The 21,736-nt window shown below is 38.8% G+C and overlaps 1 protein-coding gene across 2 annotated transcripts in view; it reads right to left on the bottom strand.

The window, feature by feature from the left end:
- zgc:92140 (uncharacterized protein LOC447854 homolog) overlaps nt 1–21,580 on the bottom strand; it is a 39,916-nt gene extending 18,336 nt beyond the window's left edge. The window contains exons 1-2 of one of the 2 annotated variants that reach the window (XM_067413990.1): nt 21,391–21,580; nt 5,926–6,049 (exon numbers count right to left, since the gene is read on the bottom strand). In XM_067413990.1, coding sequence (XP_067270091.1) covers nt 5,926–6,016 — 91 coding nt within the window. In that variant the 5' untranslated portion in view covers nt 6,017–6,049; nt 21,391–21,580. Of the gene's footprint in view, nt 1–5,925; nt 6,050–15,466; nt 15,586–21,390 lie in introns of those variants that run through there. The other variant, XM_067413991.1, reaches the window with a different exon arrangement.
- Nucleotides 21,581–21,736: the final 156 nt, after the last annotated feature.

The raw sequence follows: 21,736 nt of genomic DNA, 5'->3' as shown, positions 1-21,736 counted from the left end.
TCGTGTGTGTTGCTGGGATTGACTAAGCACTGAATCACAGATGAGGACACACGAATGCGCGCGCACTCTCGCTGCCTGAACACTGACACAGTTTGACTAGTAAACAGTCTGTTGGCACTAATCAAGTCAGGGTGAGAGCTGAGAGAGAGAAATGGAGAGAAGCGAAAGCCGTCTCCCTCTGTTCTATTGATAGAGCCGTTTGACTGACAGCTGGGAAGGGCAGTGGAAAGAAGGACATTGGGTTGGCAGTAGAAAGAGAGAAAAAGAGCGAGTGAGAGACAGAAAGATAGACAGAGATAGCAAGAAGAAGGGGGGAGTTAGCAATAATCCACTGTAACCAGGTCACTGCTCTGTTCGCGCTGTTGAATATAATACTTATCAATCTGCTGTTGTGCGTTACAGTTCTTTCAGATTAACATGCCACATGAGCCTACAGATCTCACACGCAGAGCGAACGAGAACCAGAAGATACAGTATAAACTGTCACATCCACAAAATCTCACAAGAGGAAATGCAGAACTGTGAGAAACAGAACCAATATGAATATGACAGCTATTTCCCAAAGATACATGATGTGAAACATTACGTCAAAAGTGTATGTAAATGACGACTCTATCCTAGTATAAGGTCATGAGACCGTAGTAATTATAATTTGTTAATAGTGAAGAACTGCAATAAGGCTGATATCGTAGAAGCCAAATGACTGAGCTAAGGGCAGTGACGCACCAAGCCGCCAGCCAACGTCATGCAGTTGGTGAGCATCTGTTGGGTTAGTTTTTGCAGTGGGTTCCACACGTTGGCAGGAGCTCGCCCGATTCAGCATGCTGAACTGCCTTCTGGGCTGTTGGTGAGCGAGATTGCTTTGATTGGCTGTTCAGTTCAACTAACAAGTCAGTGCACTAGGATAGATAGCACATACAGAGGACTATTCGAATCATAGTTTTGATGTTCTTTTATAGTAATAAAATAATTTAGTTCAGTTAGAGAATAGAAACTACAAAAACTGAATGTGTCTGCTTAATAAAGCAAGAGCTGAACGAGTCACAGCACAGATCAGCAGCAGGAGTCAGATTTCAGTCAGCGAAATGTAAAAGCGCCCATTTTTGAGTTGAGTTTGTCATTATACTGTTTTGTTGTTATGTTTTTCATTAAAGGGGGGGTGAAACACTCAGTTTCAGTCAGTGTCATGTCAATCTTGAGTACCTATAGAGTAGCATTGCATCCTGCATATCTCCGAAAAGTCTTTATTTTTTTTATAATTATATAAGAAAGATGCGCTGTTCCGAGTCTTTCCGAAAAAAGCCGAGCGGGTGGGGGCGTGTCATGTGAGCGGAGCTAAATAATGACGTGTGCAGCAGCGCGCTGCAGTGAGGAAAGTGATTCGCTCTGTGAGGAAAGTGATTCGCCCGCCGCGTGAGGAAAGTGATTCGCTCTGTGAGGAAAGTGATTCGCTCAGTGAGGAAAGTGATTCGCCCGCCGCGTGAGGAAAGTGATTCGCCCGCCGCGTGAGGAAAGTGATTCGCTCTGTGAGGAAAGTGATTCGCTCAGTGAGGAAAGTGATTCGCCCGCCGCGTGAGGAAAGTGAGTCGCTCTGTGAGGAAAGTGATTCGCCCGTCGCGTGAGGAAAGTGATTCGCTCTGTGAGGAAAGTGATTCGCTCAGTGAGGAAAGTGATTCGCCCGCCGCGTGAGGAAAGTGATTCGCTCTGTGAGGAAAGTGATTCGCTCAGTGAGGAAAGTGATTCGCCCGCCGCGTGAGGAAAGTGAGTCGCTCTGTGAGGAAAGTGATTCGCTCAGTGAGGAAAGTGATTCGCCTGCCGCGTGAGGAAAGTGAGTCGCTCTGTGAGGAAAGTGATTCGCCCGTCGCGTGAGGAAAGTGCTAATACAGATCGACCGCCGGCCTATCAGTGGGTAAGTCAGTAGCTACTGGTTATATCACCTGTTTAGCATCCTACAAGCCAGGGCTTTGATGGGCGTAGGCTGTTGCTCTCTCTCTCCCTCTCTCTCTCTCTCTCACGCGCTTCCGGTAGAATTGTCCGTAAGGCCCATACAAGGAAATTCCGCCCCCACTAACGTCAAAGGGGACGCATGATCTCAAAAAACTTGCCGAAACTTATGACTAACCGGAAGTAGTATTTTTGACAAAGAAATACTCCCATCAAACGTCCACCTTAACTTTTGAAACTTTGTCTATGTTTAGTATGGGATTCCAAGTCTTTAACAGTGTAAAAAGATCAGTATGCATGAAACAGCATTTCACCCCCCCTTTAAGAATAATAGTCTAATGAACCCACCATCTAAACTGAAAGTAAAATGTGCACGGCCGCACTGTCATTCACGGTGCGTGTCCACTGGTCACATGCACATTTTACTTTCGGTTTAGAATTAAACCACTATTGGCGATACTGGTATTGTCACGTTGATTAACCAGTGGGAAATTTCCTCCATCACCTCCCTTCTGCTGATATACACAATTATCTCCGTACACGCAGGCGAAGAACACACATGCTAGTTAACAGTCCGCTGCAGTCTTTACAGTGTGTTTACAGCCGACGCCGTGGGGAACAACAACACAATCAGCTTTCATCACTGCTAGTTCTTTGATGCCAGCTTGGTGTGTCACAGCCTTAACATGGTGAATGTAGAATGGCCATATCGTATTGACACTATGCATGCCTTCTTATATGGACATTATTATTAATCAATAAGTTCTTCATTAAATGCAGCAAATACTAATGATCAACTGGAATACTAGCTTGTGTTGTTATTGTTAACTAAAACTATAAAAAAATCGAATTTACATTAATTGAAATAAAGCTGAAATTAAATTTAAACAAAAGAGGAAATACTTAAATATACTTAATTACCTCTGCAACTAACTTAAATTTTTGAAGTTAAAAAGTACTACTCAAACTGTAAATAATAAGCCAATTCAAAATATTAATACTATAGTAATATACAAGTGATTTACACTAGCTTATTGTGCCGCATACATTTGTATATTGCCAACTAATTTAAATATGCGAGAAATTATGCAACAACAAATGTTTCAAACAGTATCTTGTCTGATCAAGTAACAAGTCAAGGTATAAAAACTGTGGCTGATATTACTTTTGGTTCAGAATTCAAGATGAAGAGAGCACTATCGTCATGCCAGTGATATAACAAAGTATATAGAGGGGTAAAAAGCGTCTTTTAGGGTCCCATGGTGAGCAACATTTAAATTGACACAACATGATAGATACATACTGCAAAATATGGATATATAATGCAAAATAAAAGGTGCTTATGTTACAGACAGGTCTTTTTTATTTATTTTTATTGAACGCATCCTTATTGAATAAATGTACCACTTACTGAATGGTTATGTACATAATACACAGTTAAAATAGTATGAGTAGTTTGGAAGTACTTTACTGCATCGTTTTGCACACCGCAAAAAGAATATAGGCTAGAAACATTGTATGAGAAAGAGGAAGGGAGACTGAGGTTAAAAAGTAGAGAGAATAAAGTAAAATAGCTTAGGCAATGGGAAGGCAGCAGAAAAGTAGGCAGAATAATGAAAAGGAGACAGCCTATTGCAAAGACAGGAAGGAAACAAGGAAAGTGTGGCCTTGAGAAGAACGACAGATATGCAAAGGGAGGGATAAATGTCAGGGGAGGAAAAAATGGGAGTCCGATCCCACGTCACTCACCCTCTCCCTCGTTCTCATTTGACCATTTCCCTCAATCTCACACACTCTGAATCCGTAGAGACAGAGAAAAGAACATGGCAGGAAGAAGGAAAGAGAGAGCAAGAGAAGAGAGGGAAAGTGGGTAGGTGGCAGCCTCCTACGGCTGGTCATTGAGTGTTTCCTGTGAGGATTTTCTGCTGTTTTGCCCCTAATTCTTAATCTGCTATAATCTCTGTCACTCTCTCACAGGTCACACACTAAGCGCTGCTGTCATCTAAACTCTTTAAAACATATTTACACCCCCCCCCCCCCCACACACACACACACACACACACAAACACACACACACCTCAGCGAACACATGAGTCACTCACTTCAGCTGATAATGTTATCCTCAAACACACGCCTGTTGGCACAGATGTAGCTGACAGTCTTTACATAGACAAACACAGTATGACTGCCTAGAAGGATGCATCCAAGAATTCCCAGAATGTAATCATCTCTTTAAAACATTGTAAAACATTATTCACAGCTTGGACATAATCATTTAACTGGCTGTTCATTCTACTAAGTTTAATCTTGAGTCTTGGATGATTGGTAAAAAAAAACAAAAAACAGCAAATGTCAATGCCACTTGCCACTAAAACAACATGATTTCTTTTGGTCCCATATTTTTTAATTACTTCCCCTTTATCATTTTTTCTAGACAATATGTTTCAAGCATAGGTTTGGCAAGCAATAAAACGACTACTGCCAAATGACCTTTAAGAGTTTTTTAATAAATCAAAAACATACAGCGTGAGTAGTGTAGCCCAATTCACAAGAAAATGACTCTGTGAGTGGATTCATTTAATGCATCGTTCAAAAAGACAACTCTACTCACAAGTTATCAGTTTGAGTCAGTCTGACGAACCATTCGCTGACTCAGTGAATCAACATCTTGGGCTGTATTCACAAAACATCTTAAGGCTAAAAGTGAGAAAACGCTTAAAAATAATGACTGTGTCAGTTCTAATTTTAGAACTCCTAAATTTGTACTTCACAAAGAATTTAGCACTAAAAACAGCTTGTAAATATGTATAAAGTTAGGTGTAGTCTAGAGGACCCCTAAGTTACTAAGAACAAACCACAAAAATTCTAAAATGGCTGTTGCCGGCAATCTGCCTCAGCAATACGCACTGTTCACTATTGAGGAAATAGGTGATAGAGCCTTGGGTGCTGAGCCTTTCTTCATAAATGGAATAAAACAAGTGTATTAGGCACGGAGGTTGGAATTAGTCCAAAGAGTACTCCCCCGTATCCCCGGTTGGGAATAGGAACCAGCCGAGAGTGAGTCGTCGGGGTGGCGGAGGGATTGTCAAGGTAACTAGGTGAGTCGGCTGCAAGTATAAATGTGTGTGTGTACACACATCACCTCATCTAAAGCTGAGTAGATAATTTAAACAGGCTCCTCCTGAACTGTTTATAAAACAATGTCACTTGAATTCTACAATCTCTCAAGATGCAGACATGTAAGAGGCTGACAATTAGCTGAAAATATACTTATTTAATTAGTGAAACTTAGACTACATTTTAAAATCTGTATTTGAATATTGCAACATGGTAACTTGCTATACAATATTTCTATGATTAAATCCCTAAAAGTGACCCCTCCCCGATCAGCCAATCACTGTGGTAAGCATTTTGTGACATCATCCATAGCAACGAGGTCAACCCCATCCTCTCTCTAAACTTAAGATTTCTCTCTTTTACTTAATAAAAGTTGGTTTCAGCAGCCTTTTGAACAGGTTAAGAGGAAACTCTTACCTAAGAACTTTTCTTGCTATTCAGGAAAATTCTTAGTGGTAAGATAAAATGCTTTGTGAATACAGCCCCTCAATCACTTACTGAACAGCAAATGACCTCTCAAAATTAGACATATTATTAAGCATATTTAAATCTGGTATAAGATGACATATAACATTTAACATATAACATATAACACAAATTGAACTGTCCCTTTAAGTGCATGGTTTAAAGCCACAACAGTCATAGCTCATGCCTCGCCTACTGTAGGATTTAAACCTACAATAGTTTGGTTACCAGTCTATATCTTTAAATGTTAGGTATACTTGCTCATGACAAAGCAATTCCCTTTGTTATTTGTAGGTACTGTATTAGTGATTAAATGGCTATTTGTTCCACAGTAATTGAATTTGTACTTCCCTCATAAAGTTAAGTGAGTGTGTGTGTGTGTGTGTGTTTAAGACTGACCAGTGAAGAGATCTCCATTGCTGTAGGCTTTGCCCCGGCCCTCTTCGTCGGTGGGCACAGCCGACACCTGCTTAGCCGAGGTGCAGCCCATGGCCTCACTCCCTCCCCCCTCTCACCATCTCACCTGAGAGAGAGAGAAAGAACACATTCAACATTCACATTCAGGAGCCTGACAGCACACATGATTAGCTCCATTAGAGTCTCTGCTGGGTTACGTACTACCGATCATCAGGAAAAGAAAACACATCCGAGTTGAGCCTGAACAGATCCAGACATGCTTTCTATCACACTCCGAAGCCAGAGTTACATATTCATCTTTTTCCCTCTTTAGTTACGAACACGTGTCTTTAAATTGAACCAAGGCCAAGGCCAAAACCAACACAAGACACACACAGCAGCCCCAAAAAGTATTTAGACACACTTAAAGTATGAATGTCACTGCATTATAAAACGAATTAACAAAGCAATGGCATTTACACAGAAAGAAATATAGCACAAGCACACTTTCAGCACAAATGTAATTAAAGGAGTCTGTTAAGCTTTTAAGGATAAAACAAACAGATGAAAATTCAAGACAAAAAGTAATTTGTCTCTTTCTAGTTGTCAAGCATAAGTGGAAAATGTCCGCTAGGGAGTCGATCCAAACAGAAGTGATATCTTATAAACAGTCAGTGAAATATAAAATAAGTTTCACCCCATTTATGTCTGACAGAACAAATGTCAAAAGCTGCTTTTTAAAATCTGTATTTAGAAGGGGCTGTAGCTCTTCCGCCCTAATGGGAGTCTATGACAGCCCTATGAATGGTACATTAAAAAATTAAGAAATTTGGCACACTTGTACTGGTGGTAATTAATAGTAATCTGACTAACTTTGGGGTCTCGAGGACTAACTCTTTAGCTTCTCTTTTCAAACGGTTATAACTTTTTAGATAAAAACAAACAAAGATAAAACAAAAAACACACAACAATTACAGTAAATTCTGATATAACTTTTTAATCAAAAGGTATGATAAAATGGTTAAGGATTTTGACCCAAAAGCTGATTAGATGTAGCCTAGAAATCTAGACGCACCCTAGCGGCAGCAAATCTAATCTGCCGCGAGTGTCGTCTAGCAACTCTCAATACACTTCTGAGCTGTAAACACCAAACTCTGGTCAGGCCAATCACATCGTGTATAGAGTCGGTGGGCGGGGCTTAACATAAAGACGGCCGAGTTGTGCTTGCGAGCTTTTAGTAAACACAGAAGCTGTCGAACGGCGATCTTTCGAATCAGCTTTGACCGCGACTCTGGAAGACTTGGAGTTAAGCTTTTCTCTGAGAAAAGAACAAAGAACGGCACTGAAGTCATTCTTAAGAAGGCAAGATGTGTTCTGAGGTTTGCCGACTGGATACGGCGAATGTTCAATCTCTCAACGAGCTCTGCTTCACCTTCGTTGCTCTGGTTGGTTGTAGCGCTATCCAATGCGTGCACGCCGTGCAGAGGGAGTTTGAAAGACAGCCGTTTATCCCGCCCCTCGGATTGAGTCCTGTCAATGGTGAGTTTCCAGATCAAACATCTTGATGTGGGTCTGGTTTGTCAGGCTAGATTAGATGTTATATCTCTACCGAACTTTGATTGATCAAAACGAAACTCTGTCTGCTTAATGTAAATGCACCACCTATGGGTCATGAAATGAGAAAAAGGGCTATTTTTGCTAAACAACTTTTGACATTTTTGTCAAAATCATGATCTGCGGATTGCTTGGGTCAGATTGAATCCGTGTATACCAATTTTACCAGGATTGGACAAAAAACTGTGATATTTTAAACACCTTAACATAGACAAAATGGTAGGGTTCATTGACAGCATGTCCTTAATGTAGTCATAAAAGTTTAAACACAGCGCCACCTGTGTTCCAGAGATAAGGTTCATAGCTTTTAAAAACATTTTCCATCATTTTGCATGCCTGCCACATTGAAGTAATTGCAAAACAGTTTTTTTCCCCGCTACTCCTACAAACTATGTCTAATTTTGTCCAAAATATGATCAGATTTGGACTGAGCCGTACAAAAATGACTGAGAAAATATTTTTGATATTCACTACCGTTCCCGAGAGATACCTCTCCGAAGTTTTCCATGCACGCGTTTGTCATTTTCAGTTGCTTTCTAAAGTGGATTTTGGCTATAGGTTAAACAATTTACATAAGTGGCCAAGTTATCTAAAATTGGTTAGTATTAACTAATGCTTTTTGTGCTCATTCTTGCATTGGAAGCTCTCCTCGGCAGCCTGGGTACTGCCTTCAACTGAATAGCGCACTTTTCAGGTCATGGGTTTGAGTCCGGTGTGGGATATGCCCAGACCGCAAGAGGTCCTGTGGCCAGAAATGGTGCAGAAGTTTCTTGAATGATCTAATCTGAACTTATTAAATATAACATGTTGTGGATTTATACACAAAATACATTTTGAGTTCATTCTCACTTGAACTGCTGAACCTCAGCAGCTGGGTGAACTCATGTCTTTTAGGTGATGCGTTGTGAATCCCATATGGTGCAAATGTCCAAGTTGTTACTGATATGCCATGTACATTCAAAAAAAAGTTTATTTGGCTCAGCATTGTACTGTTTTCTTCATTCTTTTAGCACTCTTCGGATGGGTATGACGACTTTTAAGACTTTCAAAAATCTGAAAATCTCTGTAAGTAGTGTGCAGAATGGATAGATGGATGAAATACGTTATACTTTATAGAAGCTATAGAACAGAAAGAACAGAACAACTTAAAACTACCAATTAGAAAGTTGCTACATTTCCCATCTTTATTACAATGAGGCCTTAATGATATTTGGTCCTAAAAGTACTGTATAATAACTATTACATTTAGGCCCGGTTTTACAGCCAGAGCTTATTAAGCCAGGATTTAGGTCAAATATGGCATGCAAGTACATTTTATAAATATGCCTTATTAAAAAAACATAACTGAAGTCCATCTTGAGACAACAATTAGTCACTTGTCACCACCCACTATTGCACCTACTGTATAAATCCCAGAATGAACGAGTAAACAAATCTGAACGAGTTTCCTTGGTCAACTGAGTCCCCTCTGAAGTTGAGAGGATTCAACTTCAAGGCCCCTGAACAGAATCAACTATCACTGTTAAAAGTCAATGGGTTTTTTGAACAGGCCTTTAGTTAAATGAAATAATGTCTGTGGTTAACATAAACTCATGTTTTATTCTACATAATAAAATTCCTCAGTAGTTTCCCCACTGTGACTTTATTAAACCTTTTACTTCAAAAAAGTTAGACTAGAGGTTTTCTGGAAAATTAAACATCACCATGCTGAACAGAAGAACTCATCTATTCACTAGTCCTTTTCTCAGGCTCTCTGAGTTTATATAATCACTCTTGCATACTATTCAAACTCAAACTTTCAGGGAAAACATTTTTTAGAGCTGTCAGGAGATTAAAGTCATAGCCAACGTTTAGGTTTTACTTTTGGTGATTGTAATTTATAAAAAATGTATTCATAAAAGTTGTGTTAATTTGTGAAGATATTCATGATGAACAAAACATTTAGGAAACTTTTAAACTCTTTTAAACTATACTTTTTTTGGTCACAGACCTTATGCAATAATCCAAAAGCGAAATCCCTTTGTGATGGACCCATGTGATTCTAACCTCCGTTTTGGCCTACAAAAATACATCACAGCACACTATGTTTTGCAGCCATTCCATATAAAAACACCTCCAGAATCAGTGACTCAGAAATGAGGGAGACAAATTGAGAGAAGACAAAACAGAAGAGTGAAAGATCAAAAGAGCCGGCTACTCCTCCTCCCCTCTCTCTCCTCGTTTGAAGTTGTCAGGAGGGGCAGTGTTTAGCTCTGCCTTTAGCAGCACGGGGCACAGGACAAAGCACCAGGTGTACAGGCGAGAGAAAAGTGAGCGCGTATGTGCGCACCCATGAGCCCGACCGCTCTCTGCTGCGAGTCTCGAGTAAACAAGATCTACCCATGAAGGCTGCGGAGGTTTGATACGCCATCCCAAAAAAGCCTGTGAAAGTATAAAAATCACCCACAGTAGGGGGTTTCGACGAGGAAGTGTTTAGATTTACACCATCTCGGGTCTGAAAGCAGTGTTATCCATTCAAGTGGCTCAGTATTGGAACAGCCTTTATTTGCGAAGGTCTAAATATGTTCAGGTACTTGCATAAGTGCTGATCAAATACATATTGGCTAAATTAATAATGATTTCAGCCACCAATAAGAGTAGTCCCCTCAGCTCAGTTTAACAGTTTTTAAATCATGTTTTAATAAATTGTCCCCTTCAAATAAATTAGAAAAGCATGAAGAATTGTATGTTACACTCTTAAAAATAAAGGTTCTTTATTGGCATTCCATGAAGAACCTTAGCATCTATGGAAACTTTCCATTCCACAAAAGGTTGTTTATAAAAAAACTTCTACACAGAAATAAATTATTCTTTTAAAAACTAATCACAGAAAAGGTTCTTTAGGGAACCGAAAATAGTTAACAGCATTGCTGTGAAAATGTTTTTTTGGAAACTTTGGAAGGCAAAATATGTAAGAAAAAAAAAAAACTAGAACAATGTTATATATTTGGTTGAATTGTGTACTTACATTATACCAAATGTTTCCAAGAATGCTGTATCCAGAGGAATAAGCTATATTATCCAGGACACAGTCTTTGTGGCACCTTTCAGTAGAAACCATAGAAAACATGCTTAATCTATTACGTGTTTTATTAGACAGATGAACAACTGTTTGGATATATTCATCAACAGAAAACGAATCATTGTTATATAGCTCAACACAGTTAGTCTTATCAGTTTAAATTTACTACGTGTACCATGTTTTTACCATGCCTAATATAGCTTACAGCAGTCAGTGTGCAAGTGAAAGCACAGAGTAGCATTATAGCTTTCAACACACTCAAATGTATCCAATACAAAGCGGAAATGGTCATCTCCATAACAAAAGCTCCAATGCTCTCGAGCCGTTTGTCGCGCAAGCCTCATGCAATCGCTCCAGCGGCCTCGTTCCGCTCCAATGGCTTTCAGCCCCACCCTGCATCATACTACAATAATGAAACATTAAATTAATACGATTTCTACCCGAGTCCCGTCAAATTCTTTTCCACTTAAACAAGAAACCATCTGGGCACTTGTGTCAGGTTCACTTTCTCTTACGCAGACAGAAAGATCGTTGACGTCTGTGTTCTGTAACTTTTAAGCCGTGCGTAATGCGTATATGTACCAAGATCAAATCCCAGCTGCGTGTGTTGCTTTACAGGTCATGTGGTGTCAAGGAATGGTCAAATCTGTGTCAATAGGACATGGCTTAAACCCTTCCTGATGACTAAAACACACTAACACTCTAATCAGATGCAAACAAAAGCTATGATTCCAAGGCAAAAACAACAACAACAACAACAACAACAACAACAACAGCAGCAGCAGCAACAGTTTTATGGGGGGAAAAGGGTGTTTCATGCCAAGTGTTCAAGAGAATGGGAGAATTATTCAGACACATTAGGTCATCCTTAAAAATATTCTTGTTTGCGTAACCCGACCGACCCTGTCAATTTAGTACCGACTCAAATTTTTTTTTAGTCAGACCGACTTGCCGGTTGTAAATTTACATTAAGACTGACCAATGTCCTTTTTTACTCCTCAAACAACTTATAATTAATATTATTTCATTGCTTTTGTATATTTTACTAAGTATTGCAAATATATAAATTGTCTAGGCCTACATACAAATGAAGGCTACGTTCTTTTTTTAAATAAAAACCTGTGACCTTATCTATGTTTACACTTTTGGTTAACAGATGTCACACTATAGCCTGCGCCAAATGCCGCCGCTGGTGTGGTTTAAAAAAAAAAAAAACTTTTTTAGAGTCGGCGGTTCGCACTTGGTAATGATAGCTGTGGCCAAAGTAAACAAAATGTTCACGGTCACCGTTCAAAGTCATATGGGTTCGGGCACCATAATCCATCGAAGGACCCGATCTTTCATTCCTGCAATAATGGTGAGTTTGCATTCCTGAGTAGCAGAGCAGTTTTTTTTATTTAAAGCATGCTAACGTTAACCCTGTCAACGTTAGCACTTCAATAGTGTATGGAGAATTTTGAGATATGCTTATGAACGTTATTATTCGTGCGCATTATTAAAAATTATTAATGGTCATTTACCAAGGTGTAGGCAATTCATGGAGTTGTGCTATAGGCTTACAATGACAGCTATTGGTTGGAACCTTTACTTAATGAATGCACCTGAAATTCATGCATGTTTTTGACAAAGATTTCAGTTTGTTTGTGGTCTATATATTCTGCATCAAAATGAGGTTTGCAATGATGCGCCCGAAGACACGGGTTGAAGACCAGTCAGTGACGTCTAACACGATATGCTAATTAGTTTAAATTCATACCTACATAATCATCACCAAAATGTTACTTTTTTTTACATTGAAACTTGGAAAAAAAGGATGAAAGGATGGCCTTACATTTTGATATCGGGTGCATTTATTAAAATTCTGACTGACAAAATAGGCCGATAATAATTTTTCAAGTTAAACTGATAAATGGCTGATATAAAAATTCTAAACTATTTTGTTAAAATTCAAATAAGACTAAAAAATGCATTAATATGCCATTTTCATGTACAGAAAAATAGATTTTCATTTTGAGATTTATTAAAGAATACATTTAGTGTTATGTTGGACATTGATCAAGAGTGACAGTACTTTAACATTGTTTTAGTACTTGTACTTATCCTATACATAGAAACCAGACAAAAATCATAATTTTAAATAAAAAAAAGTCAGATGGATAAATTTGAAGACGTCAGAATGCAAAAGCCTATTGTAGATTTTGTGCATATTTTGGATAGGCCTGTCACGATAAATTTTGCTGGACGATAAATTGACCAAGAAATGATTGCGATAAATGATAATATTTAAATAAGTACCAAAAACAATAAATAAAATGGATGAAAACCTCAACGGATGATTGTGTTTTAGGAGCATATTAGGGGCGGCACGGTTCACAAAACCCACGGTTCGGTTTCTATCACGGTTTTAGGGTCACGGTTTTCCATTCTGTACGGTTCTTGTTTTTTTGTTTTTTTCAAAATCCAGAAATGTACTTCAGCATATGATATATTAATTATCCACAATTTAGGTTACAGTATTACAAAAAAAAAATTATATCATAGCCTAATCATGCACAAACTGAACTTGACCATCTCTGAGGAAAGCTAGTCTCTTGACATGCTTTTCATTTATTTGGCAAAAAAAGGAGAATGTGTATTGCCATCTCTACAGGAACTTATGTGCCTTTTTAGCACACAGAGATCGAACTGAAGAATTAATTTGCGTTTATCAAACTTCAGTGTAGCTTTAAGCCTCGTTTATACACGACGCGTCCGCTCGAGCGCGAGGGTGCGCGCGGCAAAAATGACGTCGCCGCAGAGTGCGCGAGACCCCATTTCACTTGCCGTTGTACACGTAAAATTTCGTAACTTAATGTGTGGCTCCGCAACCGAAGAGCCATGACTCATGAGTTCCAGACGAATCTGCTGGCCGAGAATTACGTCTCATCACGCCGCACCCGGTCTGCGCGTCGAGTATAAACATCTCCCCAAATGGACGAGGCGCGCGCAGTCAACGAGAGAGACGAGGAAAACAAAAAGGCATGCAAATGGCAATTATCAATTATCAAATTATATTTTATCGTGCGATTAATTGATTTATCGACTATCGAGACAGGCCTAATTTTGGAAATTATAAAAAAAATAGCATGAAAATGTGTGGAGGACAAATGAGTAACCTACTTTCTAAGCAACAGCCTTAAAGATGAAGTCAAGTAAGCATCACACCACTACTACTACAACACACACACACCCTCCAACAGGCCGCAGGGCTGAGAGCTGCCTGAGCCACCGCTCACCCTGAAAAACAGGCTGATCGGGAGAGAACAAGAATCATGGGAAGAACAAAACAAGTGCACAGAAGCTCAGCTGAGACGGGACAACACAAACACCAAACCCCATCTCCGAGGAACCAGTGGAGACCCCATTCATTCATCTCCGCCTGTGACCGACCGAGCAGGACAGCAGTCCCCACCATAACATTTACTCACCCACAACGGCTAGAGCATTAACTCTGTTCCACTTTAAACAGCCTGCCGAGACACACAGTGAAAATGTCTCAGTGCTGTCATGATTATCTTAAGACTAAAGCCTCTTTCTCTTTCATTCCTTCTTTATGTCTTAAGCAGGGTGAGCGGTGGTTTGGGGGTGGATAGATGTTAAAATAATAGACCTACTGTTTAAAAAGGAAACTCTTTAGCCATGAGAAGAGTGGGGGACGAGCAACCGAGAGAGAGACAGAGAGATCAAGTTAGAGGAAGTAAAGAGACCGAAAAACAGATGGGAAGATAAAGGTGTCAAAGATGGTCAAGCTGGCAGTTTGTAACTGTTTATACCCAGAACATCAGTTAAAAATAAAGCAGTGGTTCTCAGATTCTTCACCCGGCAGACCACTAGCATACAATCTAACAGCCAAAAAAATGTAAGAAAACCCCAACTACCTAAAAATTATCTACGTCATAATTATTAATAATTGTTGTGATTAATTGTGTAATCTTCCATTCTAATAATAATTGTGTAATCCTGTGATTAATCACTTGATCAACTGAATAGTCAACTATAGAGCTATATATTTGTCAATTTGTACAATACCATTCAAAAGTTTTTGATTAAGATTTGTAATGTTTTTAGAAGAAGTTTCTTATGCTCACCAAGGCTGCATTTATTTTATTAAAATAAAAAAACAGCAATACTGTGAAATATTATTAAAAAACACTGAAATATTATTATTTAAAATATTTTTTCTATTTGAATATATTTTAAAATGCAATTTATTTCTGTAAAACAAAATCACATGATCCTTCTAATATGATGATTTGCTGTTCAAAAAAACATTTATGATTATTATCAATGTTGAAAACAGTTGTGTAAAAACCTTTTTTTCAGGATTCTTTGATGAATAGAAAGTTCCAAAGAACAGAAATGTTTTGGGTGAAAAATTTGTTTTAGAATTTTTGATGAACTGAAAGTAATTTATATTTTATTATTTACCTTTATTTCAATTAACAAAACGTGTTTAATAGCTGTGGTTAAATTATAAGTTTGAAATACACACAAGAAAACCAATTTTCCGTAAAAAGCAGTTTCCATAGAGGTTTTCCAAACACTACCTCCAACTTTTGAGGGAACTCAAGCGATCAATAATTTCAATTTGTGTTGACAGTTTAAGCTAGCAAACATAAGCACAGCTGTTTTAAGGTCAAAAAATAAGCTCGCCCTTAAATACACATTGCAGAAATTGTTCATAAATCCATTCTTAAACCGTCCCATTGAGCAGAAATGAGACAATTTACTGAAGAATGGTGTCACATACTACTCACACAAAAACTCCTTCTACTCGTATTTCATGAATAAGTGCCAGTGTACGCAGCCAAGACGGAGTGGAAATCTTACTTGCAGAAGTCTGAATCAATCTGTCCATCCACTGTCACACCGTACCACTCAGGGCCGTCCCAACACCGCCTATATCTGACTGACTCAAACACTGACTTCACCCCTCAGCAACCGATTTGAGCCTGTCACCTCAATGCGCATTCGTATAAAGCTTTGCGTCTGTGCCACTACTCTCAGAAAAAAACCTAATGACTCATAAGCGCATACCTCTTACACCTCTCACTAGTATGACGAGCGAAACAGAATCTTAATATATCACCATCTTCAAATCAACGCATATTTCTTTTCTGCAATTACTAATAAGTACAATTTCTCTTCCAGCAAACACACACGGGGCTACAGCTTCGAGGAAATATACTCCGGGGTCAGGTCTCTAATTTTTCCGTATCCATCTCTATAAAGCTGACAAGCGCCCCCTAATTCTGCCTATAAATATTCATTTGAAATTAGAAAACCATCTATTATATACCAATTCTGTTGCCTGCTGCTGCATAATTGGTCTGCCGGTTTCCTGTAAGTATACACACAGCTTTCTAATGAGCTCTTGAAAGTCTCCAAATGAAAATTTCCTCCCACTGTGCGAAACTCATTTACATCCCTTTACAAAATGTTTACTAATTCAGCAAAATTTGAATAAGGTTTAAAAATGTCATCTAAATGACACAGGTAGTAGACGACACTGTTATTTAAACATTCATAAGAGTGTGATCATCCATCTCAGCACGTACATTTGGGACAGCAGTGCCCTGATGCAGGGAGGAGGACGTCCATGTTTGACAATAGCAGAGGAGGAAGTTTTACCTGTGTCAAGGGTTAGTCACACGCAGCCTTCAGCCTGACCTCCACCCCGTGGAACAAAAGGTGTTACAATACTCAACCTCAAACAGTCCCCTCTTAACCACGCTGCGCCATCTTTAGATTATCGGATTTGTAATTGACTCCATCAATGCTTTAAGGCAGGAAGGCTCAAAGAGTATGCAGCTATATAGTATATAGCAGTCGTCGCAATTCACTGGACATAAATAATATATGAGGCTTAACAAGTTAATATTTATTGGCCAGATTTTTTAATTTTCATGTTATGGCAATAACCGATAAATTACTAGTATTAAAATTCTGTATAATTTTGTCTAAATGAATGTGGGGAAAAACAACAACACTATTGTTTTCAGTATAAATATACTAAGGATGCACCGACATGAACATTTTGGCCGATACGACAACCGATAACGCTTTACATTTGAAAGCCGATAACCGATATATTGCCCAATAAATCTAAATTCCAAATTGTTATATAATTATTGAGAACCTGTAGCCTGACAAGCCAGACCCACATCAAGATGTTTGGTCTGGAAACTCACCATTGACAGGGCTCAATCCGAAGGGCGGGATAAACGGTTGTCTTTCAAACTCCCTCTGCATGCGATAGGATAGCGCTACAACCAACAAGAGCAACGAAGGTGAAACGGAGCTTGTTGATAAATTAAACATTCGCCGTATCCGGTCGGCAAAACTTCGAACACATCTTCCCTTCTTAAGTATGACTTCAGTGCCGTTCTTTGTTCTTTTCTCAGAGAAAAGCTTAACTCCAAGTCTTACAGAGTCGCGGTCAAAGCTGAATCGAAAGACCGTCGTTCGCCAGTTTCTGTGTTTACTAGAAGCAAGCAACTCGGCCGTCGTCATTATGTTAAGCCCCGCCCACCGACTCTATACACGATGTGATTGGCGCGACCAGAGTTTGGCGTTTACAGCTCAGAAGAGTATTGAGAGTTGCTAGACGACCCTCGCGGGCAGATTATATTTGCTGCCGCTAAGGTGCGTCTAGATTTCTAGGCTAGAGAACCTGATTACAAAAACAAAAGTCTCACCATTAAAAGCCATGTCCAAAGCACACAATTATATCGTTCTCATTATTATTTTATGTAGACTATATGTCAGATTGCGCTGCACATGTACTTACCATATGTTCCATTTTTTAAAGTAATTTAATGCCTATTCAAAACCATGATGGCTATGATGGCCATGATGTGCACATCTGAAACGCCACGGGTGAAGGAAATAATCCATTACTTATCTGCTTTAATATATCGCCCTTTACCGATATGGTGGCCGATATATCGTACAACCCTAAAATACAGTACGAAAAGTGTGGGGTTGGGGTTACATATTAAATATAAATTAATAAAAGAATCTATTATATAGATGAAAACTAACCACAAATATAAGTTACACTTATACAATATTAATTAATACAAATAATAATAATAATAATAATAATAATAATAATAATAAACACCAGCAGCTGGCATTCAAAACTAGTGATGCACTAGGGATATATCGAACACCATATCGGAATCAGCTGATGTTAAATTTATATTATTGGCCCGATAAGAAAATTTGGCCAATATATTAATGCAGATAAATAATGAATTATTTCCTTTGGCTGGAACACTTCTGATATGCACTTTGCCATGATGGTTTTGAATTGCTTGAAATGTGATCGGAATCACTTCAAAAAAGGAAAATACAGGTGCAACGTGCAGCACAAGTCAGTCATATAGTCTACAAAAAATGAAAATGGTAACATTATAATTGTTTGTTTTTAATGGTGACTTGTTTTTGTAATCAGGATCTCAAATTATATAAAAATGTATTTAGATTTATTAGCCAATATATTGATTATTGACTTCGGTACATATCTATTCAAAACTATATTTTTCTTACCAACTCACTCAGGTCAGTCATAAGACACATTGTTATATATTTCTTGTATTGTTTATATAAAATATTTTGTAAGCAATGAAGAATATTCTTGACATCTGCAGGAGAATGGAAGTTAATTAAGAGGGTAACTGAGTTATGCGTTCCTCAAACAAAACAAGGCACATAGCTTGAGAAAGCATGAAACATGCAGAATGAGTCATATGGACTTTTTATATAATTTCACTTTCATATGGAAAGAAAAGAAGATTTTGCTAAACAATTTTGCTAAACATCTCCATTTGTGTTGTTCCACGTAATAAAGAAAGTCACAGAGGTTTGGAAGTACATGAGGTTGAGTAAATGATGAAAATTTTCCTTTAACCACACAACCAAACCACCCCACACTGTAAAAGAGTCCTTCGGATCAGGTAGTGCTGTCAACATACTAAAATAAAAGTAAGATGTAATTCCTTGGTCTTCAGAACCACACCACACAGAGCTCTAACACTGCAACAGGAACCTCCCACATATAGACTTCTGGTAGCTATGGAAACCTCCTCTCTGAGTGATGTCACCCTGATATTGCATCATAACCCCATGGGCTAATTGGGTCGCTTTTCTCAGGTCCTGTGAAGCGAGCAGGAGAAACTGAATAAAACAGACCGAGAGGGAGATGGGAGCTGTGGCGGTGGCGGTGGAGAGGCTTGAAACTGACTGACCAAGAGGAGAACCCACAGTTGCTATTAATAGCCATTCATCCTCTTCAGTCACCAGAACAAAAGCCATATGTGCGCAAAGCAACACACACACACTGCTTATGGATGAGAGAGAGACAGATGGAGGTGTCAGACTGATGAGAGATCAAGAGAAGGAGAGCTACAGAGCTGGCCGTGTCCCCCCCATAGCAAAGTACGTATCGTTTTTGTAAATTGGTTCTTTCAGTTTGTTTCAGATATAAAAATGGCAGTTCTTTTACATCTTCATGTGATTCCTGTCATCCCAATCTGGCATATTACTCTACAACATTCCTGTCCTACTCCTATAAGCATATTTTGTTGTTAATTACAGTGTTGATTAAGGCCGTTTATTCTGGTTTTGTGTCACTTTGTTGCGGCCATGTATCAGCCTATAAAAACAAAGCAGCTTAAGTCTAAATCTAATTTTCCTTTACATTAAACTGTACTGAAAATCCACTCAGTTCTTGGTTCATTGTAAATCAAATATGTTAAAAAAAACCTGTATTGTGTAAGATCTACCTATATTTAAAGGAAACTGAATATTCTCCTTGAGGTTCACTTATAATGTGCATAAGTTTTTTTTGCACAACAAATGTTTAAAAAAAAATTAATGGGAAAACTATTTTCAACATTCACTATGATCTTCTATCTAAAATTATAATTTCCAACACTGGGATCCTTCTGAAATCTTTAGAGATGAAAAGAGCTGTTTAAGCAAACATTCTTTCACTCTTCCATTTGTCCAGTTGTCAACAGATGCATGTCAGAAACTGAATGCACATCTGTATACTGTATCAAGCGTATACAGCGGCAGTGATTGTAATGGGTTCTATTTGGTTTTGATGCGACAAGATCCAGTGTACGCAAACGCCAGCGTTAAGTAACTGAATGCCAGCGGGCGGGGCCTATGACGGAATAATGTATAACTATTCATTATTGTCTTGCTCTGAAGGCAATATGCAAATGTCCCGTCGCAGAACATGACATTTCAAAACTGGTGGCCACTAAGAGTTAATTTGGCATGATTTGCTCGTTTCAATATTTTGATTTTGGTAGAGATCTCTTTGCAGAGGGTAATGTCATTATATTACCAGCAATACCACTCTTAAACCTATTTTAAACTTAAATAATTCAAAGAAGAAGTTAAAATAATGTGGATTTAAATCTTCAACAAAAGCACTAACCGATTAACAACCCATGTAGCTTACAGCAAGTCAGTTAAATGTGTATGTTGACATTAAAAATCAGTTTGCCTTTGGAGAACATAAGAATCGTCTCTAGGGTCCTATAGAATTCTGCTATTCAATATTTTGATTTTGGTAGAGATCTCTTTGCAGAGTCATGGGTAATGTTATGATGCTTTTGAGAAATGTCCTACTCTGAATGATCCTAGGCTAAACCGAAAGAGTCAGTTCTCAGTATGAGTAAGGGACTCTTAGATCGGTTCCAGAAAGTCAGAAAGTTTTTAAGACAGATAGCAGCAAGTTGAACCTATTTGAAAGAGGCAATTCTCATATCAATGAGTCAAGCTCATTGAAAAAAGCTTGAACCGAGTCAAATTTATTAATGAATCCTTCATCCGATTAATCGACTAGAGAACGATTAGTTTATGAATCAGACATCACAAAAGATCGCAAAAGAACACAAAAGAACAGACATGGGTGGCTAAATCACATTCTCGGTTGAGTCATTCAGTTGACTCGACAAAGGCTCGGACCGATTCATTAACGATTCTCTAAACCGATTCATTAAAAAAATAACACTAAGAGGAATGATTAATTTAACAATCAAACATCGCTTATCCCCCATAGATCCCCCCTAGTCTGACACTCAAAACACACCGTCATTGAAATCGCGCTATAGAGAAAATACTGCATATGAAAGCACATTGACAGAAGGGCACACACAGCTGCGCCACGGCAGAGACAGAGGGCGCATTGTCTGCCCGCTGGACAGTGTGGACACACGTGTACGTGTGTACGTGTGCATGCATGCCAACCCAGGTGTCTTTTGTTTTCATTACTTCCATTTCAGCTGTAGCTACTAGTAAAAAAAAGGGGGATAAACAAAACTAATACATGTGTAAATAAACCATTCGATGTGACAGACACATGACATTAACCAACCATTGATCTCACCTATTCCTGTCTTAATCATGGCTGTGTCTGAAAACCTTGTGAACTGCCTACCTAGGCAGGATTTCGGGTATCATAGGCGCCCAAAAATGATTCCTAAGATGCCAAAAATGCTGTGTAGACAGGCAGCACACTAGGTTTTGATACACAGCCCAAACCACAATGCAGCCTGTTCAAAGATCAGATAGAACTGATAATGCAAAAGAGAAGAACCAGTCAATAGCTGAACCCGGATTCGACTCACCAAAGACAATAAACAAAGAGAAGCAAACGGTCTGCATGTAACAATTAACACAAACACTTCCCGAATCAGCGCAAAAATGCATAAATATGACAGGGAAACACTCACTTGTTAGAAGTGACCCGCTCGGTCCACTGGCGGCGGCTCACACACACATATACACACACACTGACGGACACAGGAATAAGCGCTGGTGTAGTGATGTGATGTGGACCGCTGGCTTACAGCCTACACTCCTGATTTGTTCGAGGAACTGCAGCCATCTTGCTGAAGCCCGTGTGGCAAACCAACCACATGCCTAGACGTAGGAGGGGAGGAACTACTCGAATTATCCTTAACATTTCCCCCTCATCACCTCCAGTTGTATGTCTTAAAAAAAGTCTCAAGAAACTATGATTTTGAGTTTTTTGACCAATAATATTTAATAAACCTAGCTCTTTATATATGGATCTTC

This window comes from Pseudorasbora parva, chromosome 13 (assembly GCF_024679245.1).
Source record: "Pseudorasbora parva isolate DD20220531a chromosome 13, ASM2467924v1, whole genome shotgun sequence".
Classification (NCBI taxonomy): domain Eukaryota; kingdom Metazoa; phylum Chordata; class Actinopteri; order Cypriniformes; family Gobionidae; genus Pseudorasbora; species Pseudorasbora parva.
Note: the sequence above shows the minus strand (reverse complement) of the source record. Positions and strands in the feature narration are given on the sequence as shown.